The 27,986-nt window shown below is 44.2% G+C and overlaps 1 protein-coding gene across 12 annotated transcripts in view; it reads left to right on the forward strand.

Moving 5' to 3' along the window:
• The window catches only part of sox6 (SRY-box transcription factor 6), a 194,225-nt gene that overhangs the window by 138,422 nt on the left and 27,817 nt on the right, over positions 1-27,986 (forward strand). For 11 of the 12 annotated variants that reach the window (XM_053634385.1, XM_053634387.1, XM_053634392.1 and 8 more), the window contains 5 exons: positions 2,624-2,703; positions 14,146-14,292; positions 16,578-16,752; positions 17,654-17,841; positions 27,451-27,556. In XM_053634385.1, coding sequence (XP_053490360.1) covers positions 2,624-2,703; positions 14,146-14,292; positions 16,578-16,752; positions 17,654-17,841; positions 27,451-27,556 — 696 coding nt within the window. The remainder of the gene's footprint in view (positions 1-2,623; positions 2,704-14,145; positions 14,293-16,577; positions 16,753-17,653; positions 17,842-27,450; positions 27,557-27,986) is intronic. The other variant, XM_053634393.1, reaches the window with a different exon arrangement.

Genomic DNA, 27,986 nt, shown 5'->3' on the forward strand with positions numbered 1-27,986 from the left:
GACACTGCTGCGTGTGGACATAAAGACAGAACCAATACGACTATCTGAGATGCAGATTTTCCTCATGAAGTCCTCGGTGTCGAGGGTACAATGGCTGAGAGAGAGAGAGACCCAGCGAGCAGGAGGGACATGGCTACCAAGAGGGTCATAGCATTAGAAATTCAAGCTCGTAACTTGTCTTAATTGATTCTCCATGTATTGGTTTTAATCAGGGATGCATGGATACCAGTACTGGTATCAGTATCATACCATGCTCATTTACACATAGTTGGAATCATAAAAATGCCATGATACTGATATCCAATATTAAATGATCCTGTTTGAGGTAAGTCTAGTGTGCATTTGTCACCACAGTGAACAGATGACCTGGAACGACAGCGATCTGGATGGAGTTCGTGTTTAATAATGGCGATCAAGCATCACACACTGGAAAATTTAGCTTCAACAAGTATCAAAAAAAAACATGTATTCATACTTGACCTGAAAAACCTGCTATTCATGCATCCCTTGTTTTGACATAAATGCAGCAACCTTCAAACCTGGCCTGAGCAAACAAGCGTAAGTGAGCTTTTCATACAGTAAACCCCTTTCAGCACAACCAAAACCTCTGTGAGAGAGCTGTGGTTCAGAAGGACTACTCCTCCTGCTCGGTCCTTGGTGTCAGGAGGAGGGAAAATGAAGAAGCTCTGTTCCATACACTCGTTTTTTTTTGTTGTTGTTGTTGTTGTTTTTTCATGAACACAGCAGCTCTTTCTCCTCCTAGAGGCCATAGCAGTGGTGCCTTGCTTGTCTCTTGGAGTAATCCACTTTACCAAGGCCCTGTGCCAAGCTGGCAGCCCAAATTGGACTTGGAATTTGTGGTGTGATACCTGACTGAAACAAAATCTACAACACGGCTCTTTAGCAATGCCTTTATGAGAGCATTATTCGAGCTTTTTTACCGTCTCCTCTACAAAGGAAGACAGTGGAGTATTGTGATTTGATCAGGATAAGTTTTTCCTTTTATGCTTGATGGATTTGAAGGAAACTAGATTTGATGTTATCAAAGGGAAATTACAAGGGTGCACTGGTTGGGATGTGAAATGTAAGTCCTCTAACTGTCATGCTTTCCCCATAATGTCATTAGACCTACTCGCCTTGTTGTTATGCTGTTAGGGCAGCACTCTGGTACTGAACCTTTCCAGTCCTTGAGAACTGCAGGGGGTAGAGGTGTCCGTTTAAGCCCACAGGGTGACATAATAATCTCCTAGTAAGGTGCCCTCTGCTGGAGCCTATGTTGGCACCCCGATGGCCAGGTGGTAGCCTGAGAGTGACGGAAATGCCTTGGAGACAAGAGGGTAGTGGTATATAAAAACCAGATTCCCTTTCCCAGACAGACAGACAGACAGACAGACAACATTCTGGCAGCTTGCCAAGGTGACTGGAGTGTCCAAGTGCCACCCACAAAAATCCCTGCATCTCTCAGCATCCAACTCTGGCTCCACATCTTTAGCTGGCACCCGAACTGCCAGGGACTCACATGACATCCAAGGCCCTTGACATCCACCCGGGGGAAAATGAAGGAGAGAAAAGAAGGGCTAGAGTGAAAGTGAGCTAGCACTAGCTCAGACAGTAATGACGCCCACTCTACCCCTCTAATGGCACTATTTGAAATCACTTCAATTGCACGCTTTATTCTGCTCGACCACAGGCCGGGATTGAATTTCCTGGCTGTATCACAATGTGCTGCGCTGGACAAGATTGAAAAGCGAGTGAGTGAGTGAGGGTGAGTGTATATACATTTACCCCCATGCCTGTGGCTCTAATGGCACCATATGTTAGTGAGAAGAAGTGACAGGCAGAAGTGGGGTCTGAACCAGAGCCAATTTCCTTCTATAGGCACGCTTCAGTCAAATCTCCAGCAGACTTCATCGTGTCTGCTGCTGTACTGGACTAAGCCTGAGAACGGGGTTATTGTACACCAGCCACAAAATAAAACACATCACGCACAATCAACGCTCACTTTATTTTAAATCCACGAATATCCAGATCAGGTTTAGACACCTATACCCTTGACAGAGGTATGTGTGTGTTTTTTTCAAAAATGATTGTTATTGTTCTGCTTTGCATTTACCTTTGTGCGAGAGTGTCTTTCCCACCGTACCAGAACTCGTGCTAATAAAAACACACCGTGACATGGAGAACAATAGAGAAACATGCCTAAAGTCATATCAAGTGCTTGAGTAGACATGATCTGTAAACAAGAAGCAACAAAACATCCCAGATATTCTAAAGATAACTGAACAAAAAGCATTATAAACACAAAGTTGAGAAACAGAGAGAGAGAGATGAAAAAGGGGGGGAAAAAAAAAAGAAAAAAGAAAGAGAAGGGTTGAAATTGAAAGACATTCTCGAGTAAATCCCACGTGTCTGTAGCCAGCTGACTCTTTTGTGAGAGCAGATGTTTGGGCTGGGTGCCGAGGCTGGGTGCAGGCAAGCCCACAGGAACTGTGTTGGCACTTGCCTCAGCCGTTCATTGTCTCAACCTGTGTGTATTGTGTGTGTGTGTGTGTGTGTGTGTGTCCCCTCTCCCCCCACCTCCACCTCCACCTCCACCCACCTCCCTGTGCTTTTCCTTCAACAGGTGATAACTACCCGGTGCAGTTCATTCCTTCCACAATGGCAGCTGCCGCCGCGTCAGGACTCAATCCTCTTCAGCTCCAGGTATGTACAGTCACAAAAGAATGTGATGGCGCCGAGCCAAGCCCTCGGCACTTAGCGAGTAGAGAACCAGCTGTATGCTAAGTAACGAGCGTGCACTAAATTACTAGCACACCGGTCCAGCCCTACCAACTTAACACCTTCCATCTGCACTTCACTGCCTTTTTACAGGTTTCCAGACCCGTAGTTTTCCCTTAGGAAACGGGAGTTAGGATGATAATAAGTATTTCAGTGGATGAAGTGGATGGTTGAGGTTGAGGGATCTTCCTATGCTGTGATTGTTTAAGAACCGGATTGCTTTTAGAAGAGCTTGATGGTGGGCATCGCTATTAAATCTGTAATAAATAAAACACTTGGGGTTTGTGTATATTTTAAAATAAATCAGTGCCATTACTTTACATTACCACCAAGAAGTTTATTATATTGTTTTAACGTTATACGTGCAGCTTTACCTCTGATTGTTGCACGGCGCTGATACCAGCGACTCCTTCCATAAATGTCTTCGCTTACGTGTTTTTAATCAGTTCATTATTAGTCTTAGATGATTCGGAGTGTCTGCTGTGCACGTGCGATCCCACATTCCCTCCACGGTTCTCTAGAAACGTCTCTTCGCAGTGAACGCTACTCGGATCCTGCAGATACGTCTTCGTGACAGTATTTATTACTTTTATTTATAGCGTGATGTGATTTGTTATTGCCGTTTTTATACTTTATATGCACGCTTGGAAGAACTGCTTTGTTTCTCAGACGGATAAATACACTTGAGAAAGTTGGGCAGAGTGAAAGTGGAATTTCGACGCTTGCTTAGCTAGCTTAGAGGAAGTAGTCTCGGATGCTGTTGTTTAAAACCAGGATTAAATCCTAGGAAGCACTTGAACTAAAGACTAAGTTCCTTCCTTCTTTTAAGACAAAAGTAAACAAGCATGAAAGAGCGCGAGAGAAAGAGACTAATCGAGCTAACAAGCTTGTCAAGAATTACACACACACACACACACGCTTTCTTTTTTTTCCTCTTTTTTTTTTTTGCCCGACAGTTGTTGTTTTGTCAACAAGCACGGTAAAGCTGTTGATAGCAATTAGACATTAAGCTTTCTGATAGCAGGGATTGTTGCAAAACAAAGCTGAGAATGGCAGGGGGAGGAGGGAAAGACAGAGCGAGCGGAGAGCATACCTTTTCTTCTCACTGCTGCAGGAGGAGTACTATTCGTCCTTCGCAGCTTATCGCTCTCAGCATTAATGAGGCTTGGCAAGTCGGAACAATGCGAGCAGCTGGGCCTCCACTATCACGCTTCTATGTGAAGAACAATCAAGTGCACGAAAGGTGTGGGATGAGTCTATTCATGTTGAAGTGTGTGTGTGTGTGTGTGTACTGGCGGTTCCAGACATTGGAAAGAGCGTGAAAGAGAAAGTGTGTGTGTGAGTGTATGAATGCTTGTTTTGCTGCTCTGGAGCAGGCAGCAGTGCCATGGCTGAGGCCTCAGGCCTGCATTCTCTCTATTTATAGTGCTGTGATGGGTCAGCTCTATATCTACATACCCCAAGCTTTCTACTCGTTCCTTCATTCAGATAATGGATTTAACCCCGGGAATAAGCTGAACCTGAGCCACACAAGTCAATCTGACTGATCTTTAAACTGCACAGTAAACAAGAGAGAGAGAGAGAGAGAGAGAGAGAGAGAGAGAGAGAGAGAGAGAGAGAGATTTTAACCTTAGCCATCTGGCTCTTTTTCCTAAAGACTTAATGGTAAAGAAAAAAAAGTTCAATCTTTCTGAAAACATAAATCAAACACTACGACACAAGCTGTCGACTTTCATGTTGAAGAATTCAAACAAAATGCTAACCTGATGTTCATACTGTAAAAGCTGTGACTAATTCTGAGGGATTATTTTAACATTCGATTACGCAATGTTACTTTACAGTGTTGTTGTTGTTTTGTCTTGTTTTTTTGTTGTTTTTTTTAAAGAAGAACACTTCATGTGCGGTTGCAGGCTGTGATTTTCCTTTAAGTAAAACACTGAGTGATGAGGTGGCGCGATAAAGCGGAATTACGGAGGCCCTGTGTACACGAGTGCGTTGTGGTTTTAAAGTGAAAACGAGCCTCGTCCACGCTGGCGTTCCCGCCGTGTTTCAGAAACGATCTCCGTCCACGCTACACGACCGGATACGCACGTCACATGACCGTTCGTGCACACTGCACATGCGCATACGAGTGTAAACAGGAAGTTGGTTGCGAGTCCAAACCGGCGTTCCGTGTAGGGCTTACGCCGCTCGAAATGAGATTTGTTGGCGATCGCTCTAATCGTAGCTCGCCTCTTGCGCGTGTAGCAGCTGCAGTGTCATAAAATACAGAATTGAACCGCACGATGGCTGCTAAGGATGACGACAAAGCCAGCAAAGTTTGCGGTTCAGTCTCCGTGTGGTTGTGTATACGATTGAGGAAGCGTCATGGTCATGTGGAAGGGGCTTGATGAATCAGGGAAGGATACGCGATGATCCAGAAGATCCGATCAAAGGGCGAATGTGGGCGAAGCCACGCCTTCGTTTTCAAAACAGGAGCCTGACGTGTCCTCGAGCTGCACATCACCGAGTGTTTTATTCCTCTTACACCACAGCGATTTCCCAGCGATTACAACAACCCTGTGATTTGCGGCTGCACGACTGCCAGAGCTGCTGTTATAGATTAGTTTAGTTGTATAAATGCTCACTGACTGCTAATTCTTTTGTCCGAAGTATCCACAGTGGCTTCTGAGCAGAAAATAAGCTGAAAAGTACCTTATAGTAACACTCGCGTCTCAAACACACACTTCTCCACTGATAGTGGGATTACTGAGCACACGATAATATCAGTTACCGAGCTGGCGACAGAGATGATTTAATTCGCGCTTGTTGCGGGGACAACATTGTTATCCCTCCTCTCAGTGCCTCTCAGTTCTCCGAGCCGAATTTAGATGCAGAAACGTGTGTGAGAGAGAGAAAACACAGCACTGTGCGCTTTATGCTGCGTATGTCACACGTCAAGCGAGGACAAAAGAGGCAGACAAAACAGTCTTTTGAAAGAGAGAAGAACAAGAGACAGATGCACTAAGAGGATGTCATTTTGTGGGGTGAGGAAAGGAAGTGCGACTCATCCAACAGGAAGCGGCCTCTGGCGCACGGCTATAGGGTTGGGAGAAAAAAACCAATAAAATAAACATATATAGAAGAAAGAGCCAACAAAAGACGGTGTGTTATTCTTTCTGTTTAAATCTGTCAAATTTGAGCTTGCCTGCTCCAGGTTGGTGTTAATGAGGTGTGAGCGTGTGCGTGTGTGTGTGAGCGTGATTGTCAGTAATCGTGGTATCAGTGTGCGTTCAGTCTCCATGCATCACTGATCCATTTGAAGCGTGTGACCTCACCTGCAGGAACCCCACTTCCTGTGCCAGGCGATCCGCCCACCCGTCACGCCATTGGTTCACTGCGCCTGTCTAATCAGAATATCTCTGCTTCTCTATCTGGCAAGGTATCATTTTCCACAATTTGCTAGATTTAGATTTAACCTGAAAAAAAAAAAGAATTCTGATTGGAAAGGAATTAATTCCAGCAAACGCTCGACTGTGTTTCATCAAACAGGGACTTAAGCCTAGAGTCTCTCTCTGCATTCACGCCAACAAGCGATGTTATAATGATAATGAGTCTTTATTGGTCACATATACAGTAGAGCATAGTGAAATTGTTTTCTTCACATGTCCCAGCATGTCAGGAAGTTGGGATTAGAGCGCAGGGTCAGCCATGATACAGCGCCCCCTGGAGCAGAGAGGGTTAAGGGCCTTGCTCAAGGGCCCAACAGTGGCAGCTTGGCAGTGCTGGGGCTTGAACCCCCAACCTTCCGATCAGTAACCCAGAGCCTTAACCGCCAAGCCACCCCTGCCCCCGTATGACATACGATCGTTCAATTTCTGCACATACACAGTGCGCAATACAGAGCCAAAACTTCTATTCTATCAGAATTAGGTATGAGGATAAAAATCCTATGGCGCGACTTTTATTAAGAAAAATAGGAAGGAAGGAAGGAAGGAAGTAGAAGAGATCGTTGGTGCCTCTAGAGAGCGTATGTAGCTAGCACAGTTAGCTCGCTTTGCTAATCGACTCTGAGAATGAAGCTAGCATGAAGCAGTGTGTGATTTAAGTTAGCTTTAGAAGATAAGAAGTATGCACTACTACCGTTCTCAATTGGGAACTAAACATTGTAGTGGTGACTACACACCCGCAAGAAGCGAACTACAAGCGAACGAGTGTAAATTTAGCATAAATGTCACCGTGCCATTACAGAATGTGTTATGAGAGAGACATTGAGATCTCATGCTCTGTTTTCTCAGCGAGATCTGATAAAGGCTTCGGGTTTGGAAATGAAAGCGGCCAGGAGGCCTCGGTGTAATTGGCTTGTCAATACACTTCCCACCACTGGACACACACACACACACACACACACACGCTCACGCACAAGTGACTGTCAATGTGTGCCCCTACACACTGAGTAATTTCACTCAATGCTTCCCTGACAGATTGCTCCTCTGCAAGTCACTGGAGAAAAGCAGCTCGAGCCGTTCCTCCAGGCCGGGTGCCTCTCTTCATTAAGGCCCACTCAGGGCTCGGGATGAGCCGGGTTCGGGGGGCAAAACAATGCCTCCATCCCAAGGTGTCCTTTATCTTATTAATACTGACACCTCTCACCCCTGGGTGGATATTGTGCTCGGCTTGTAGCCCAGCCTAAAAGGAATTACCCTAATTCTACAAAAGAACTCCATTTTATTTTTTGTCTCTTTTGGATTGGCATTTAATTTGCCGGGGCGCAACATCACCTTTCTTCAATCGCTTGAGGTGAAAGAAACAATTTCCTTAAAGCCATTCTCTGCCTGATATCGGCCTTGTTTTGCTTAGTTTATTGCCGGGTTGGTTGGGTTCCAAACAAATCCAAAGTGAACTTTTTTTTGTTTTTATTTTTTTTATGGTAAGAGGCCTGTTTTTTATCATTGGAAGCAGACTTCTGGGTTTAAGCAGTTTTAAAGTAAGCATTATTAGATAAAGCGGAACATCTGCGTCCTCCCTGTAGCGCATTACAGAGGGCACAAATGAGTCAATGGACATCTTTCTCTCTACTACTTCTTGTTCTCCAAATCATAGTCATATAACATATGGAGGTTGATTTACAATCATTTACTGTAAACTCTAAACAGCACCCGTTTCACCAGGAGCGGAGAAGCTGTTATGGTTCCCTGTAGATCTGTTTCATCTCCTAAACCCAGCGGAGGAAAGCGTGGGTTCCTGCGATGGTTTTTGGGAGAGGATTAAAGGAAAACTCTACCCTGAAACACATAAAATTAGCTTACTTGATTACAAATTGTAATATAATCATCAAACAGGAAAAAGAACAAATTACTTGACCTCGAGAAAATGTCATATCTGTGGGGTTTCGCTGTTAGAAAAAAATTAGCAAGAGTTTCTTTTCTCATTCATGACTTTTCAATGACATTCAACATCATATTCATGAGAAATGTAACGTAGACGTTCTGGAGATGTTGGTGCAAACGCTGGGATCTAAGTAGCAAAATTCACTGCATCTATGTGAAGGAAGAGACCCGGGTCGCTAGTTAGCGCTGTACCAGATGATGAGCGAGAGGGCGCTGATGGCAGAATCAACACGAAATTTGAAGCATTGGAAGCTGATCTGTTTGAGAAGAGTCTACAGATGAGAAGATCAGCAAGCCAGACAGACTAAAGGAGTAAAGCACCGCCGCATCACTCTCTTTAGGTAGAGATAACACGAGAGCTAAATCCCACTGCACCGCTACCAGCAGGTAGCCGGACAGCATTGTGGGTAATGTAGGAAACCGCTGACCAAAAGATTGGTGAAAGCATTTAGTTACAAAATACATCTTGGATGCAAATCTAGGGATGTTGCTCAGGGTGGATTTTGCCTTTAAGATGTTCCACAGGAAGTGGCGGAAAAGAGGAAACCGGGTGTTATCTTTTGTTTAGATGCTGTTGTCTCCATGTTCCGGATACGAAGAGAGAGAGAGCTGAGGCCAGCTGCCTTAGCCAGCGAGTGAAGTACTGTTGACTTTGAGTTCTAGAAATGAGAGTGAACAGCTGTTGAGGTTATTGAGGAGGAGAAGAGATGTGTGTGTTTCGCTCTAGAGAGATAGCCAGAAGCAGAGAGGCACTGGGAGGCCAGCGCCGAGGCTGTAATGGGATGGAAAGATGGGCATCTGGATAGATGGGGTTGTTGAAAAGAGGGACAGATGGACAGACATGCGGGTAAACAGAGGGAAAGGGAGAGATAGGGAGGAGAAAGAAGCGAGAGAAGTGTGGAAAAGAAAATAAACATAAATAAGGAAATAAAGCATGGGTGTGTGAGCGTTATCGGACGGTTTGGCCGTTGTCACACAGCAGGGCAGAGATTAGGAGCGTAGGGGGAAGTGAGAGAGGGGAAAAGGGTGGGAGAGTGAGGAAGGGCTGGGCAGGAGGGGAGATGTGGGAGCAGGTTGGTTGCCAGCAGATAAAACAGATGTTGGGCCATACTGGAAAGCACTGGCGCAGTGCACCAGAGCACGACCGCCTCTCCTCATGACATCTGGGCCAGCCTGGGTCTCCCTCCCCTTCATCCCCCTTCATCCCCTGGGCACCAAGCCTCGACAAGCCTTGTGGCAAATGAGCATGGGGTTCTTGCCGGTCTACTCCTGGCATCACTATGCAGCAGTAACTTAGGCCTTAACCTTCACTAGTTTTCACCAATACAGAAGAGAATGTGAGATTTAGCAGGCGTTGATTCATTTTCTATGACTGTAGGGCGAATGCAAATCATAGGTATGTATTACTCCACTCATTCTAGAACGTTATAGTTTCTATAGTAACAGCTCATTCACAGGGACTTGTATGGCGGATGCCCCACATCAACACATCGGTGTAAGAGATTGTCTCTGAGGAGATATCTATTTAACATTTTTGGAAGGAGTCTCCAGTGTTAGTCTCCAGCCTCGTTAACTAAAAGACGAGAGGCTGGTGAGTTGAACGTAACTGTAAATGGATGCGCTAATCAACTTCGTGGTGGTGACAGAACTCTGCACTGCATCACTGATTATTATTCTAAAATTCATGCTCTGATGTGTTTTATTCCTTGTACATATGCAATGCCGGGCAAGCTAAGCGAAACCCAGTGTTAATTTCCAGCATGACAAGTTTACACGTTTGTCTTGATTATCTATTTTTGTTACGCCGGGATTTTGCGAAATCTTGTAAATCTCAGACCATCTGTCACAGCGCGTTAAGAACGAATTTGAGTCTGCTGTTGGTGTTGCCCTCAGTGCATGAGCAATTGACTAAAATCACTTTTTAATAACTGTATAAGCTTTGCTTTTTGCAGACGTGAAATTTCAATGACAATCTTCAGCTTTGCAATGGCAGGACGTATACCGAATGTGTGTGGTACGTTATACAGTTTTGCTCGCCTCCGTATCGAGACAGCTGTATATTAAAGCGAAGCCCTTTGAGGTTTAAATGTGAAAGCGTTTTTGGTGCTATAGAAGTGTGTTGATGTGTCGAGCAGTGTCGAATGAGATCGGGGGAGGGGGTAGGTGGAGGTGGGTGTGTAATCTATGGATAATGTTGTGGCAAGCAATGCGAGTGCAGCTGCTCATTTAACCCCTTTGCTCTCTAGAGGGGTTGCTTTTAATTACCAGAGGCTAACAGGCTGACCTTGGGCCAGCCCTTGGCCATTTGCATTCCATGGGCTTGAGAGAAGTGTTGTGCATGAGTGTGTGTGTGTGTGTGTGTGTGTGTGTGTGTGTGTGTGTGTGTGCGTTGCTGGAGGTGTAACGACTGCAGCAGGTGAGGTGAGCGAATTGAAAAGCTCCACTTCCCAAGTCTTGCTCTCTGTCTAAGTAAGCTGTAGAGCAGAGAATCATTTAATGCTCAAGTGGACAAAGGTATTACCCGAGTTGCTGGTGTGGATCGAGATATTTCTCTACAGGCCTTGCTGAAAGTCAGCATCCTGTTTCCCTCAAGCTATCAGAATCAGCACATGGTGTAATAGCTCTCCACTGGAGTGCGGGACTGCATGTGTGGAATGACTCAGCATTACTACGTTTGGCAAAAGTGTTTTGTCTATGACGTGATACGCCGGATAGATATACCAGGATCTACTAGAGAAGCTGCATGGCTGTTCCTCTTGAAATGTTTGAGCTCCTGATAAAGAAATAGCTTGAATGAAAAGCTTTGAAAAGCAGAAGCATTCCCCTTATGCACATGTATTGGATGCGCGTCCATCGGTGTTCAAGTCAAGTCACCTTTTTTTTAAGTATAGGGATGCTTTCACACTTGGATGGAATCTGTACCCATGATCAGTTCTGGGCGATCATTGCAGGTTTGTTCATACTTGTAGTCACTTGTATTTGAATGCCTACAGTTTTCTCTGTATATCTTTAAGGCATTCCTTTGTAGACTGCTTCATCCCACATGCCAGAGATCAGTTGTTGAGTTTTACCCAGAGTTTGGTCAAGTGCAGAAACTGGATGCGTTCCAGGCAGCCGATCTCTGGTTGATCTGAACTTGGTGTTCACTTAAATGTTCCAAACTCTGGATCGTAATATATTATGGTTTGGGAGGGAAAAAGTGTGAGTATGAAAATGACCTAATTTATCTCGCGCTCATATCCGAATCCAGAGCCCTCGAGTCAAGTCCTGAATGCGGGGAGGATGTTGCCACCATTCCTTATTCAAGTTCAATCCATCAGGGGCACTGTTGAAACCAAACTGAATCACAACAAATTCTTCCTCAAGGGATCTTTGGTTCTTAAAGACTCTAGCTGTCTAAAGAGCTCTATTCTGAAAGTGAAACCCTCTCTTTTAGGGTTCTGCTTCCAAGAGACAAACTTTAGGGTGCCTTATGAATTTCGTATTTTTTAAACGAATGCTACGTAATACTAAAGAAATGACTTTTATTCATTCCTTCATGTGCAGTGAGTGCTTTATCCTGGTCAGGGAGAATATCCCAGGAACAATGGGCATGAAAAAGGAATACATACTGGATGGGACGCCAGTCTTTCTTTCTCTGGGAAAGGGCGTTCACTTACCCAAGTCTCATTACGAGTCTATGACTTATGTTCATGACCAGGACTCGAGTACTACATCACTTCCTTCTATAGAATTACCAAGCGTAATATGGGACTTTTTATCCATAATTTGTGAGAATCACATTACAATAGAAAAGTTTAGAAGCATTCTAAACTTATATAACATTTCCTTATAGCTGAATTAAACTATGACTCATTGCCCTTGTTGCCCTGATAGTTGGTAGAATAACTGAGCAAATGGGATTTGTAGAGTGTAGAGATATTTTAAGAGGTGGTAGAATTGATCACTCTCGGTGCGGGTGTGTTGTGCACCAGAGGCAGGAAGCCAATCTTGGCTGCCTGCTGCCCGTTTCTCGTCTGACCATTGACTTTCAGCATGACCCTCATTACCATCGGCTCCTTCTGCCCCTGCCCCAGACCTGCTACTGCCCTTCATCCAAAACTAGATGTGTCCTGGCATGCTAACGGGTGTCTCACCTTCACTTTCTCACTATCTCTAGCGTGTTGGACCTCTGTCTATTTATCTCATTTGAAGCAAATTCCAATTATAGATCTTGTTTTTGAGGAACCATAAAGTTCTTCCTATGGGCTCAGGATCCAGGATGGGCAGCATCCACATCCACACCGTTAGCCACAGACTGATGACTTCCTTTCATGCGTTTCTTCAAGACATAGATTAGTCACATGAAAACAGTAACTCCAGGCTCTTGTGTTTAGGCACTTCATGGAAATTCATGTGAAAGCAAAATGTCGATTGTGGTTGTGAAGTGAACACACAATGGCTGTTCTATTTATATGGCTCGGTAAGGCTATACTATCACAGAGTGAACCTAATCAGCCTGCCATTTCCTGTGCCCATGTGCTGTCACTTGCCCCAGCTCCCCTGCCGAAGAATGACCCCTTTTGTGTACCACTAGTGTGCAAGTGTTTAACTTCGGGCGGTGGAGAGCATTTTTGTGTTTATATCTTCTGATACACAGTGGACACAAAGAGCTTTGTCCAGGACTGAGTTTTTCTGTCTGACTAGCTGAGGTGGGGCACAAGCCACTAATGCTCATGCCACTTTTTTCCAATTCAGACAAATGGAGTCCTTATGCAGCTTGCTGACAAGAGGAAATGAGTGCAGAGAGAGCAGACGTGCCTGCTTATATGCTCTCTTTTTTTCCATGTTAAGTGGCCGAATGACACAAAGAACAGCAAACCCTTTAGATGCCGGTGAAAACTCAAAGAAACTTGGTAGTAGTTGTTTCTCTCTGGTTTGTTCTTGAATGGGTTATGCAAGCCAGATGCAAATTTTATGTGTCAGGCCAGGGAGGCCATGGGCTATTTAGTCTGACCCCTCTTACCTGCTTTTGGAGACAAAAGCCAATTTAAACACTTACCTGCTTGCTAATCAATACTAGCCTCTGGGCTAAAAGAAGTGCGTCCAGGATTTTCTCTCAATGGAGCATGGGAAACAGCCAAATTATTCACAGCCTCTTGTTAATACTGCAAGACACACATGAACACTTTTGTCTATATTTTCTTGCCAGAATTTAATTTAATTCATTTGAATGACTACACTGCTGGTAGGTTTCTCCCCTCTTCTGTCTGCTAATATTGCACGAGTCAAATTAACATGATATTCAATGTGATATGGCAGACGATCAGCCTCGTTGAAATATAAACTGCTCAAACGCACATTCCCAACACTTTACCCGAAAAAAAAAAACATTCTGAGGTTTAACAGCCCATAGCCCGTCTGTTTAATTTGTACCAAAACTGAAACGTTAATCGTGCCAGGCTGGGAGTCTGAGCCAAGGAAAATAATAAGAGTGGTAAGAATTTGCTTTGTCTGGGTTCCTGTCTTAAGTCTTTGATTTTTATGTGTCATGGAAACTCAACTGCAGCGAGTTTGGGAAATGGTACATGGGCGATGGTACATGTACCATTTCCATTTTATCCTAACATACCGTTTGAAGGCAAAATGGCAGCTCAGGTGTCCGAATTGTGATGTAGAGTCGGTACCAACCAGAGCAGAAAGAGGTCTATGGAGGAAGATAAATCACCAGAGAAATCAGATCTTAGTTTTCCTTCAGGCTGCAAACCTGATAAATAGAAAAACAGAGCAAAAATGATCTCCAAATGTGGTTTTGCAGGGCTTCTATCTATCTTAGATCTTTAGCAGAGATTCTGGGCCAGGATGGAAAAAAAAAAGACGAAGACATAAAAGAAAAGAATGACAGAGAAACGGAGAGAGTGAGAGAGAAAGGGAGAGTGTGGGGGAGAACAGGGTTTTGAATGGTGCCTGGCTTGGGACGTTAACGCCTTGTGGGTTTTTTTTCCCTCCTTCCTTGCAGCAACTGTACGCCGCCCAGCTGGCCAGCATGCAGCTCTCTCCAGGAGCCAAGATGGCACCACTGCCCCAGCCACCCAATTCTGCAGGGCCACTCTCACCTGGGCCAAAGAGTGAGAAGAGGTCCTCCAGCCCACTGGGCCAGGTCAAGGTATGACCTGTTTCCATTTCCCTAAATCAGCCGTGTTAGGTATTGTACGGATGGAGAGGCATTAAGGGCATTAAATACAACGACTTGAATACTCGAGTCCACACTCAGGGTTCTGGGCTTGTTTTGGGGATGGACTGGTCTTGTTTTTTTTTGTTATATTCCTTTGGTACCAAAACAGTGAAGAACAGTGTGTTTTGGATGCATGGCATGGCATCGTGCAGGAATACTTGTAAACAAGGCCTTGCTGTTGTATTCGAAGACTTTTTAGCTGTGCATGCTTACATGCTCAGATGTGCCTTACACGCGGTGCTCCTAGTACAAGCAATCGCACCACAAAGAAGAGTTAATTACAGTGCTCCATTCCTATGAACGTCTGGTTTTATATATCAGTAAGGCGCTCCATCGCCTCAGCCGACCATAACAGCCCTTTCGCTAGCATTCCAGAGCTTGAAACAGGAAGTAACATGATGTAAACTTGAACCAATCACGTTACGTGGCATGCCATGCTGATATTGGATAGCTTCCATACATGATACAGACTGCACCATGGGTCAGTTGAAGCAAACCCCAGACCACTGTTTTCAAGCAGAACAAGGACCGGTTCTCTTTCCTACTTCCTACTAAATATTCTGAAATCTTGGGCGATGTGTGAAAATGCCCTAAAGGACCAGTAAGAATATGAACAGTATACTGTATATGATTTTCTTTTTATCTCCCAGTCTGTGAGCTTGCAATCCACCAGTCTATCAGGCAAACAGGAGTACTAAAGCCTCACGTGGACGTCTCCTGTCTGGCTCTGAAAGTGTGAAGAGGGGCACATTTAAGTGTGGCCCGGAGTGGTGCTTGACCCGAGCCTTTTTTCCGCATTCTTAAATCAGCCATGGAATCAAGAGTAAGAGGAGAACTTGAGGATTGGAAGTCTCTTCACGAAGGATGTAAAAATCTGAGCCATGACCAGTGTTTCGCATTTAGTATTGAAATAGGGACGCACATAAAAAAAATGTACAACTCGTAAAAAAGAAGTCGTACGGTAGCGTTAGCTTAGAGCGTGGTACTGTGTCGCCTCTTTCTCCACAGAACCCATCAATCTGGCTTGACTTTTACAAGGCTCTCGTTCTTTCATGCAGAACTGTGTGGACGGGGTTGCTATGGCTCTGTGCGCACCCGGAGAATCATTTTTAGGTACATGTGGTTTCTCCTCACAAAAGTTGGCAGCCTTTTTTTTTAAAACAAAAAAAATTCCCCCGATCCTGCAGTGTGGTCTAGACCAAACCAGATTACATCAAAGGCATACGCTATATATTTATATCTCAAGCACAAATCGATAAGCGGAGATTTAAATTAACGAGCTCGTGATTTGGTGACGGCTTGTTCCTTAGCCCCCCCTCCCCCCGTCTCTTCCCCCAACCACCCCCCCCCCCCACACACACACACACACAGACACATGCTGGAACACTCTTCATCTTTGAATAGAAGCTGTATACATCATCAGTTTTCCTTTCCCCACGTCTGCTGCTGTAACTCAGAACACGTGCACATTTGGAAACGTTTAGTTTAATATCACAATAGAGCACAATAGAGAAGTACTGTTGGATCTTCTTCAGTAGTAATGATGGCTTAAACAGGATTCTGGTCCATGGTCTGTTCAGAGCTCTCTTGAATACAGCTTGATCTTTTATTTCAGAAACATGACGTAAAACATTTGTCTTCATTCAGCCCCATTTGTTTAGCTGACACTTGTTACATGAACCGTGTAATCTTCGTAATTACGACTTTGATCAACTATACAGCCGGCGTTTAGCTCTGTTAGGGCCATATGCAGATATGCTGTGCTTAATTAGCTGGCAATCTGTTTTGTTTGACTATTTAATGTGTAATTGAATGACAAACTGTAATTGGCAGTCGGATTTCCAAGAAGCTCCAGGCAGTGTTCATTATGTGGTCCATCTGTTTGGACAGTGGGACTCTCTGCCAAATAAGAGCCCCCCGTTTTTTTTTTTAAGCACACAACGTGAGATTGAAGTTCTCTTCAACATCACGGGCGTTTCAGGGAACGATTTTGGTGGAGCACAGGTAAGCAGAAAAAGGTGCACCTTAGAGAATCACACCACGACTTAATTAGCTTGAACAAAACCCAGCCTTGAGACACAGAGGAGCTTCAGCATGGCACAAAGCCTGGCGATGAATGCTCAGCCTGCCTCTTAGGCGGAGTCAGGCTAATTAATTGTCTTGATATCTCTTTGTTGGATGGTGCACATTCTAAACATCAATTTTTGTGTCCGCAGGAGGAGGGAACGCAGCCCTTGAACCTCTCGGCCCGGCCTAAGACAGCTGAGCCAGTGAAATCCCCCATGTCCCCGACACACAGCCTGTTCCCGGGCAGCAAGAGCAGTCCGAACAGCCAGTCCAAGAGTGGAGGCATCCCTAGTCCACTCGCTTTGGGCCGAGGATCATCTCTGGGTGAGTCCTGCTCAATGAGAGCATTAATATACCGCCACTATACAAACTCACAGCTGAGAATTCAACAGCGTTGCGATTTAAATATATTATATATGTTTATAAACAAATCATAATGTCACCATCAAATATTATATTCAGGTGATGATATGGGACAAACTTGTCCAAAAAATCTATCTTAACTAATTGCATTGATTTGACATTAAAGCCATCACTGCATACACTGTTATACAGTTTGTTACGTCTCTCTTTTTTTTTCGTCTTTTTAAAAAATGTACATTTTATTTAAATTTTCATTTGACAAAACAAACCTATTTCTAAGTATGCCAGTAGACTACATTGCTGTGATCCTTTCTGTCATATCACACCCAACTAAAATGCATTCATCCCAATGCACACTGCTCTATTTACACAACCACATCCCCTTAATCTGCCCCGAACCTAGGCATTACAGCCACCCTGGTGTAATGGATGCTGGCGCTGACAATTAGTTCTTTCAAAGCTCTCGGTTCACCTCTCATATTAAGCCTGGTTTTTTTTTTTTTTTTGCGCGGAAGTTACAACTGAGTTTAGCTAAAAACAGTCTTTCATTAAAGCGAGACCATGCTAGTTGACTAGATTCATTTCCCCTTCATTCCATGGACCGGGTCTTTAAACACAGACTTGGCGTTTGTTTTTTGTTCTATTTCCGAGTTTTAACTGCCTCACCCAGCCTCACCTCGCTTTGATCCACTAATTACAGAAAGGCATCACACGCCAAGATTGCTGCCTTATTTTTTCCCCTCCGCACATCAAGAGTTGATAACCAGACCTCCCAGAGTGTCATTTTCACTCGATGGGCCTCCATCGTAACGAGTTTGCCGTTGTGTGTCTTCGTGTATTTACATGTCTGACACCCTTGCAGATATCTTGTCTAACCTGAACTCCACGGCACTATTTGGAGACCAGGATGCTGTGATGAAGGCCATCCAGGAGGCGAGGAAGATGAGGGAGCAGATCCAGCGTGAGCAGCTGCAGCATCACCAACAGGGCATGGAGGCTAAACTCTCGGCTCTCTCGGGCCTCGGTCTTAACAACTGCAGGGGTGACAAGGTGAGCATCTGTCACTCCGTGTCCCATTTTTCTTTTCAGGTTTCATAAGTGCCCACTTTATATATATATATATATATATATATATATATATATATATATATATATATATATATATATATATATATATATATATATAGTCAGCCTCAAAAGGGAACTCATCCTCTTCCAGGTGACACCACGTAGCGTGATTACCGTATCATGATAGTCCTGGGATAAGGACAGGTCTTTATGATTACAGGCACAGTTCTTTGGAAGATAGATATGAAGCAGTGGCATCTCTGTCTTGTTAGGATGATCTACTTTAAAAGATTTAAAATTAAAACATTTCCCTGATGTGTGTCCAGAAGACTTCATGTGATTGACATTGGCGTGGTCAGTTGTGCGTTATTGACATTGGCATGCCCGATAGTGCGCTTGTGTGTATGTTTATTGGTTTGTCTGTTTGAGGGACATATCGGATCCTCCAGCACTGCCCCCTGAGCAGGTCCAAACCGTGAAGGCCCGGCCCAATTAAAGGCGACATACCCCTTGTGCGGAAGAGTCCCGCTTTTGTACGATGACTCCAAGGGACTCCTTTTAAAAATATCTTCAATCAATGAGTCAATCGAGATTTAGAAAAATCCCTGCTCGCTCCCATTTGATTGATGCCACGTTGCCAGTTGGCTGGGGTAAGCAGGCAGTATCTGGGAGTGGAGCATCATTAATATTTTAGATGTTTTAGTGCCTAATTACTTTCAACTAACATGCTAAAGTAGGTCAATGTATATGTAAAAAAAATCCGAGGAGCTACAACTTTGAAGGACTTGGTGTGTGGCACTAAGCGGAGGCTAAAGTGTGTCCTCGAAACCGGGCATGACTGTAACATATCTAACCGTAAGCCTCCAATCGGAGTCCTAGATAATACAAAATAAAGCTTAAATCTCCCTGGAGCTTTCAGAGAATTCCCCGGATTAAGAATACTATTTACTCCATTGTTGGTGTTTTTTTTTTCCAGCAATTTTCTTCTTTATTCCCCATGGCAGAAGAGCGAAAATCTGGCTTTCTCAAACACAATGCTCAGGGTTTATACAGACAGCATTATGAGGGGAGGTTTTTTTCGTAGCTAGCACTTAAGCTTGTTATTCTTCTGGGTCTTTTGTCAGAGGTGGATACGGTATGTGAGTGCACAGTCCTTACCTGCGTCTTTTTCTCTCGCTCTTTTTTTTTCCGCCGTCCTCAGTCGTGAGCTATTCTCCCTGCCTCGTGAAGTCTGGGGTTAGCTCATGGTCAGCCAAGCTGAGGAATATGCTGTGACATGACACGAACGGCGTGCTCTTTAAACAATAGCTGAAAAGGTATGCCTGTCAACAGGCAGTACACACCTGTCTGTATTGTTCCTGGCAGGTAGAGCTTGGCGCTTTTTTTTTTTCTTCCCCTGCTGCTCTTTTGTCCGGGTTTGACTTTGTTTTCCACGCTATATCCCGCGTTTATTCATCTGCTTATTTGTGTGCCGAGCTTAAGAAAGCTCCGTGTTTTTCTAAGCAGTGGAGAAGGCGGCTAACTCGTCACTCCTCACCTCTGTTCCCTGCCCTGAAGTCATCTTTTAGGCCTCCGTGCTATAGGAAAAAAACATTAAGGTGGCAGTTAGAGTTGATGTGCTTTCACTGGGGAACTTTGATGTAAGGGCAAGGTAATGCTAGGAAGCCCTTCGGCAGCGTTCGGCCTGAAAAAAAAAAGAAGGTGACAACAAATGATAATTAGTTTCCATAGGTACTAGAACCTTGAAGAAAAAAAAAAAAGACTCACCTACTTTTTTTTTTTTTTTTGAAGTTGTCATTTCGGCAGTTTGTTTTATGACGCATTTTGAACCGGCAGCCAATAAGAGAAAATGGCATCGGCTCTTTTGTACTTTCCTTCTGAAGCCCGAAGTCTGTCTGCATCTGATAATGTAAATAGCACTCCACCTTGAAGCTCAAACCCGAGGTGAGGTTTGTGGCTTCATCACGCTTGAGAAATTCATGATGCGTTCTCATTTTGTCCTACAAAGACTTCGCAACGGTGTCCGTTCATAGCTCATAGACACCTACCTTCGTCTACGCGCCAGCAGACGCTCACAATATAGCGTGTAAACACACAAGCGGCTCGCGTATGTATTCACCTCCCTTGATCTTGCCCATATTTAGGTTGATTCTCTGACTAATCCCCTCTTTAGTGGATGGCCTCCTCTAGGCTGCAGCTCTGCCAGACGTCTCAGTCCATTTTATAATTATGGATTTAACAGTGTTCAAAAAAATTTGTTGCAATATTTTTTAAAAAAAACCCCGAACCCTGATTGATATTTATCTAGAACTTTGCCTCAGACTTGTTCTGAAAGCTGTATATAATAAAAATTCATATCGATATCACATGACCCTTTAATTGCACACAGATGAACTCCATTGTCTACTTATGCGACTTCTCATGGCAACTCTTTGCTCCAGACCTAATTTATGAGTTTCACAGCAACAGGCATGAATGATTTGTGTGTAGGTTCATGACGTATAATCGCAATTAAGCCTATGTGCGCTGAAAGGCGTGATGCAAGTGTGTAAACTCAGCGTGTTCTTTATTAATAGAAATCCAGGAGTCAGGAAAGCAAGGATTAGAGCGCAGGCTGACAGCAACAAACCGGGATAATAAATACATAACTACATGGAACAGGAACTAGAAAACACAAACCTCGTGTTTAGAAGTGCACGAATATATTCAAGAAGATATGGCGACGAAACACGGGAACAGTCAAACGAGACAAATAGCCAGCGTAATTAAGGGCTAATATGAAACAGGTGAACACAATGTGATGATAAACCAATGGCAGGGCAGGAGGGGAGACAGGACCAGAACCCAAACAAAAGCACATAGATCCAACTGTGAATCCAGAATAAAATGACACGGAAGCGTGGAATACTTATACAAGCCGCTGTATAGGACGTGATGGAGGAAACCATCGTCACTTGGGTATCTCTCGACACTCAATGGTGGGAAAAAAAGCCTCCAGTTAAAAGCCTTTTCTTTGCTCAGTTTCAGAATATTAATATTTCAGCTCCGTGTCCTACCTGACATAAATACTGGATGCTGCTTTAATAGCTGCCTCCTAGTCGACTGTTTGGGAGTTTATCATGGTGAAAGCTTGCCTGGACAATTCTGGAAAGGTAAGGTAAAATGGGATTAAGGAGAGGTTAAAATCATCTACTGGGGCTGTTGGAGGGGGATATTAAATATTGATTTATCCCGGTGTAACGACCGAGCCAGAGAGTGGGGCTAAGTGCTGCTTACAAATGGATCAATTCATCTTTTAATACAAAGTGTGTCCGAGGAGCACAATAAGGATGGGCTTCATCCCTCTTTCTCCTTCTCTCTCCTTCTCTCTCTCTCTGTCATCTGTCCTCTATCATCTTTTTTCCCTCTCTCATTTTCTTTTTCTTTTATTTTCTAACCACATCATCTCTCCCTCTCTCTCTCTCTCTTTCTCTCTCTCTCTCTGTGTCTTTTTGCACTAGATTTTATATAGCTCTCATCCTCACGTCGCTCGTGTAAAATATTCATGCTTTAGTGAACCTTGTTTTATTTATTAATTTATTTTTTTATTTTTGTTTATCCCTTTTTTCACCTTTTCCCACTAGAGGGGAAAAAAAGAAGCTTTTATAAACACTCTCGTGATTTACGTTTTCTCAAATATTTATTAAAATGGAGAATTGTCTGAAGAGGACAGTTAGGTGGCTCTATTATTTATCATGCTTTTATCAGGAATGATTTTTTTTATTTTGAGATTTCCATCTCGACTAGAACTAGAACGTCCTCCGGCTTCCGGTTTCCAAGGAGCGGAGTAAAAGTCTTAAGTCCTCAACCGAGGCCTGGGATTTTTGAAAGTTTGTTATTTCCATTGCTAATGAAGCCGTATCTGAGAGTCGATGCCATACAAGATGGCAGATGCTGAGGAACTCGAATGTATTCCTCTGCTGACGCCTCCCAAACTGTAATCAGAAAGGTGAAAGGCCAGTGTATTAGCCTATTGAGCGTCTGCAGCTTCCAGCCCCTTCCTCTCCTCTGCATTATTGATGAGCTGGAACATTCACTGTCCTTCTTTCCCAATGCAGAGGGCCCTTGAACAGTCAAAAAATAAAAAATAAAAAAATGGAGCTCCTCAAAATCTTCTCCAGCTACCTTTTAGATGTGGAAGCCAATGTGCGCTGCATTTCCCTCTGTGTACATTTTGAGGTCTATTCAGGTCGGCCCTCACAAAGGCCAGAAAGTGTAATCTTCTCTACTCGGCAGCCCAGGAACCAATTTTCTGCTCCTTTTTCTGCTGTTGGAAATTGCCAGTCATGGAGTTTTTTTTTTTTTTTTTTTTGCCACATAAGTAAATCGTGCTTTACATGGATTCGGCCATCCAAAATTTCCAAAAATGTGATTATATTCAAACCCGTTGCCAGCAAGTGCTTTTGTCGAGCATTGTTACGTTAATGCCTTTAGATCAGGAGGTGCAAAACCTCAGTTTGGTGATTATAGTGTTCAAGTACATCCGACTCACCAGGTTTATTCGGTGCTGAAATCACCAAACTGTTCTGGACTTACGTTGTCCCGGACCCTAACTGGGAACCCCTTGCTTATCTGAGTGCTCCAGAGATGGAAAAACAGACGTCCTTTTAAACAAAGCTGTGGGTTCGAGTGTGTACGAGCAGGCACGTGTCCCAGCTCGGGATCAGAAACAAGAACAGTCTCTACCGAGATCCGAACGTCTCCTGAATTTCACACCAAGCCGTGATATGTAAGCGGCAGCGGAGGCTTCTGGTCAAAAACCTAACAAGCCCCTGTGCTACACAGCTGACCACAGCAGGACACACTAGGTCATTTATATGCCTCCATATTGGGACCGTAACTCTAGTGACGTGTGTAAAAAAAAAAAAATCCCCTTCTTTATCTGTATTCCTGATCACGAGGTCTCGATGGTCTTCTGGAATCATTCCATTATTGTGAATAGTTTCTGCGATAAGGAAAGAGAAAGCGAGGTCGCTCTTAACAGATCCTCGAGGACTCAGTGAACAGTTCAGGGTCATTTAGAGCTCGGAGCTCATAAAAAAAAAAAAAAAAGGCAAAACAAATGATCTCAACGCAGCATGGAATGAAAAGCCTGGAGCCCGTCCTTAGAGCGAGACGGCTGAGAAATAAAACGGACCGTTTCCCTGTGGAAGTTGAAAGGTCACATGTTGTGGGTGAAGTTGTTTTTTTGGTTCTCGCTCAATAAACGAGACAAAGTTGTCAGCCTGATGCACAATTATGGTATGGCCGTGGAATCTGCTGTTCCGCATAGGAAACGAGCTGGAAAGTGAAAGCTCATGTTGGCATCATGCCACGTCTGGGGTTTTGTGTCGTTCTCTGACTTGCCGCTCCAGCCCCGCTGCTTGATTACAGCGGCGAGCCGCGCCGCTCCGATTCCCTGGCAGGTGAAGGGATAAAACTGCATGCTGAAAAAACTTTTCCGGAGGATTGGAGGCCTGCTTTTGTGGAGAAAGACCGAGAGACCGCATGAAAGCTCACCACACAAGTGCATGTGCTTAAGGCTAGATGAAATGGAGAACGCGCGACTACTGGGAAGCCGTGTCGTTATAAATAACCTTGTGATTGGTTACACGAGGATGGAAAACAGATGAGAGGCTAAAACGGATGGCAAAACGTCGCTGTAAGACCACCACAAGCTTTCATGGAAGCTGAAAGCTACAACTTGCTGCATGCGTTCCCTCGGCACTCCTTTACCACGGACCTTACAAAGCCGTCCATTATCCAGCGCGCCGCTCGTGGAGGCAATAACGCGCGCACTCTCTGCTTTCAGCACCAAGCCGAGGACATGATGTGAACGGATTCTCGCCAAGCTATTACGCACTTCCATTGTGTGTGTGTGTGTGTGTGTCTTTTTTTTTTTTTTTTTGTCTGCTGACGGTCATGATATTAGCCTTATGCACCTGGGAAAGAATAAAACTACTACGTTGTATACTGTGCACCTGTAGAGGTCATTCGTGTTGATAAAACTCGCGCGAACCGAGCTTTAAGAGAAGACAGAGACATGTATTTTGTGTGGGTCTGACTGGAGGAAATAAAAGAAAGGAACAGGGTTCCAGATGCCCTGAGCCAGGCCTATTTATACCGGAGGAAAGCATCACGTTTATAAGTAGAGGCGAGCCACCAGCACGACACGGCTCCTCCGGCACATGTTCTGCGGCCGGCCTGATTAAAGCTCTCGCTACAGCGATGACACGGTTCTCCTGGCCCCTTTCCAGATGTTCCTGAAGTTCCAGCTGCCCATTATTTCATCCTGCCACCGTTTTACTGTAAAAAAAAAAAAACAACAAAAAACAAAATGTTGGGGTGGGGAGGGAAGGAGCAGAGATTATTGTGGGTGACTTTTTTTCCACTCCATCCTTGGAGCATGAGGCTACAGTTTTAGATGTGGGGTGGAAGCGCTGGAAGCTGAGCGCATTTGAGGGAAAACGCCAGCCGTGCGCCAGAGAGGCCGCGGTTAAGATGGGAGGGGCGCTGAGTGCACCACCACGTCTTCTTCTTTTTCCTTTTCTTTCTTGTTTCTCTCGCTGGTTCTCATTCTCTCTCATCGTTTGGCCTTTCTTCTTACCTTTACTTACTTTTTGTTTTGTTTTTGGATGGAGTTCCTGCCTTCTGGCTGGTGTAATGCTCATTATAAATAGTGCTTACACACCTTCGGCGAGGACTCTGACTATCTGCCTGGCTGGACAGGTCCGTCCCCAGGATACTGCACATCCTTTATTGCTCTTCAGTCGTGGAGTGATCAGTAAAAATTTAATGACACTATAAAATAATAAAAATGCCATTAATTTATCACACTGCTTGATGCAGCCGGTAGTAAAGTTAAGATGAGTTTGCTGAGATTTTTTTTTTTTTCCCCCATCTTCAAAAAAAAAAAAAAAAAAGAAAGAAAAAAACCCTGAAAAGATGTTGTACATATAAATGAACTGCAATTTTTCCTAATGCTGAGACATAAATTATAGCAGTGATAACCAATAAGTATATAAAACCCAGTGTGTAAAATTTAATGGAAATGCAGCCTGCTCATGCGGTGCACATTTATTCTAATGTTCGTCTGCACTGTTCTGGAGCGTCCGCTCAATTGCGTTCTATTTAATGCGTCCTAAACAGACCGTGGCCTCGAACGAGCGCTAGTCCGGCAGTCCCGACTCCATCCTCCGCTTAATTGGAGGAAAAATACTGAGGTGTGGAAATAAAGACGGAATCCCTCCTCGTGCACAATTGCTCCCTGTTGACTTGTTCTTTTAATTATATCTCTGTGCAGCGAGGAAAAACTTTAAAGCACCAGCGGTTATTAATGAAACTGCGTGATGGATGGGTCTTGTTCTTTTCTCTCTCTCTCTCTCTCTCTTTTTTCCATCTCAGGTCCTACAAGATGCTTAATGATCATGAGTTTATAAAAGGCCTTGATTGATCAGAGAGGGCAGCTGAGCACGAGGGAAGGGAAGAAGCGGCTAATTTATTACACAACCCCCCCAACACACACACACACTCACGCACAAACACTTGCGTCGTCGCCGAACCCTTTTTCCAGGGCCAGACCGTCCATGGTACATCGCCCGTTCCTCATCCGACTAATCGCACATCCGTCAATTTGTCATCGGGGGCTGCGTGCTCTTTTCATTAAGCGCAATAATGTGGCCTGGTGATGAATACGGTGGCGTAGGAGGCTTCACACGGAGCGAAGCAAGCTCTATCTTATCTTCACAAAGCCGCCCGGGCCCAGCGGGAACCGCCTGCGTATATCATAATTAGAAAACACTTAAAGTAAGCAAAGCGCAGTCAAGACAGGCAGTTCTTAATGACAGCTCATAAGCAGGTAGTGGTTAATTGTACATCAGAATCACTCGGATGGCCATAAATAATGATTGTTCCCTCAAGCGCGATGGGAAATTGCTGTGCTTCTTCCTTCTCTCTCTCTCTCTCTCTCTCTCTCTCTCTCCGCATCTCACTGATTCACGCTTCCTTTTTTGAGTAATGGTTTCGGAATAAATAACGACGGGGAAACGAGTATTTGCATTGATGGTTTGAGAGTTTAATTGGAGCAATCTTTTTTATCTCGCCGGGCCTCGGTGCGCGGACAAAGATCGTCTACTTCTGCAAGCACATACTGTACGTTCTGGAGGACGTGGAATATGCTTTTTATGTTTTCTTTTAACAGCCAGAGGTCAGTAATCACCCCTACCTGATTAAGGGACATCGTTGTTTTTATGACAATGTCATTAAAAAATGGCGTCGTTCTAGCGCAGCCAGTTTCTGTTAAAAGTGGCGGCTTGGAAAGATCTGGTGTTGATCGAGCACGTGGAAACGGAGATATAGTCAATTAAATTTGAAATAAAAATGATTAATTGGAATAGTTTTTAAGTTGTTTTTTTTGTTGTTGTTGTTGTTGTATAAACGAACAGGAAAAGATGAAACATAATCATAATTTTTCTAAATAATCATCAGGTGATATTTGTTAGTTAACAAAAATCGCCCCAGTCGCCTCTAGACATGGCGTAACCTGCTTAGCACTCGTCCCAGAGGACGTATAAATCCCAAAACAGTGCCGAGTCGTGGAGATGGACGCCGGGGTCATCGTGTTTTAGTCGTACAAACAAACCCTGCAGATTTACCACGGCTGAACGATTAACGTGCTTGTCGGTGTCCGTTATCGTTGTCTCACCTGTGCAATAAAAAAAACAAAAGCAAAAAAAAAAGTGAGGACGAGACGGAAGATACAAAAGGGACGCGATTAACTCGCCCAGTGCATCCGAATCACTCTGGGGTTTCTTTTTTCTCCCCATCCGTCGTAGAGCGAGAGATCGTTTCGAGTCAAAGTGTCGTGTGTTTAGAGAGGAAGTGAAGGCTGCGTTAATGCTCTAAAGTGAAGGCAGCACTCACAGGCAGAACTAGGTCATTTCACAATGGGCCCGAACAGCGGTCGGCCCTCTTCCTCTGCATAATACATTAAGCGTAATGTGCGGCCACTATTCAGCCGGGGCCCCCGGAAAACTGTTATTTTATTCTGTCAGCGAGTGCGGACATGACATTTAATATTGTTGCCGGGCGCGGGAATGACAGGGTTTCATTGTGCGTTGAGTATGACATGACGCCAAGTTTAATCGGAGCAGAAAGTGACACGACAAAAGGGAAAACACGGTGCGTTCTTTAAAGCACACGCTCTGAATAAATGATAGGCAGGGGAGCTCAGGATGCCGGGCTGCAAAGATTACAGAGATGAGGGGGGAAAAAAGGGGAGGTAAGAAAGAAAAAAAAAAGAAAGATGAAGAAGAGCGCTTTCGCGAGCGGTCCTGATCCCATTGTGTGCACAAGATCCTCCGCGATGTTGTTTTCCTGAACGCGAGTACGTCAAACCCCACATCACCGCGTCGCGTGTCTTCTATACTCTTACGCTACGGTGTGTTATGTCATGTTTCTATAGACAGAAATCAGGGTTGATCATATGTTCAGAGATAAATACTAAAAATAAATTTTAAAAAAAGCAAACAAAAAGAAAAGCAAGACCCATGAAGGATTTATGTGTGTGTGCAGGAACGAGTCCACTTTGAAAGCCTGGGGCATCATCTGGGAAAACTGGGAGACGATGGGAAGATCGGACAGAGAGTCATCGACCTGACCAGGCCGGAGGATCTTGACGGTAAGGTTTCTTCTCCAGGATTTCTTCTCGCGATGTCTTCTTTCGCTTTTCTAAATACTTTTTAGCGCTCTTATTTTGATTTTGGTTTCAAGAGAAAGTCAGAGTTCCACTGATTTTCAGAAACATCATTGCCGGGTAAACAAAATCATTCAGGTTGAAAGAAGAAGAAGAAGAAGAAGAAGAAACTTTCGAGTCAGCGGGATTGATAGGAACCAGAGGAACCGAGGGTCTGAAAGGAAATGAGATCTTTCCCGAAGTCCTTTCAGTCGCAGACGAAGCAGCGTTATGGTTTCCACCCTGAAGTTGATTATTTTCCTAGAACAGCACGTCCTTAAGTGTTTTATTCCTCGTACACCACAGCGACCTGCTACCGGTGACAGTATTTTGTTCAGGAAACAATGACACGTCATACGTTTTATCCATTTATAGC

This window comes from Ictalurus furcatus, chromosome 10 (genome assembly GCF_023375685.1).
Source record: "Ictalurus furcatus strain D&B chromosome 10, Billie_1.0, whole genome shotgun sequence".
Classification (NCBI taxonomy): domain Eukaryota; kingdom Metazoa; phylum Chordata; class Actinopteri; order Siluriformes; family Ictaluridae; genus Ictalurus; species Ictalurus furcatus.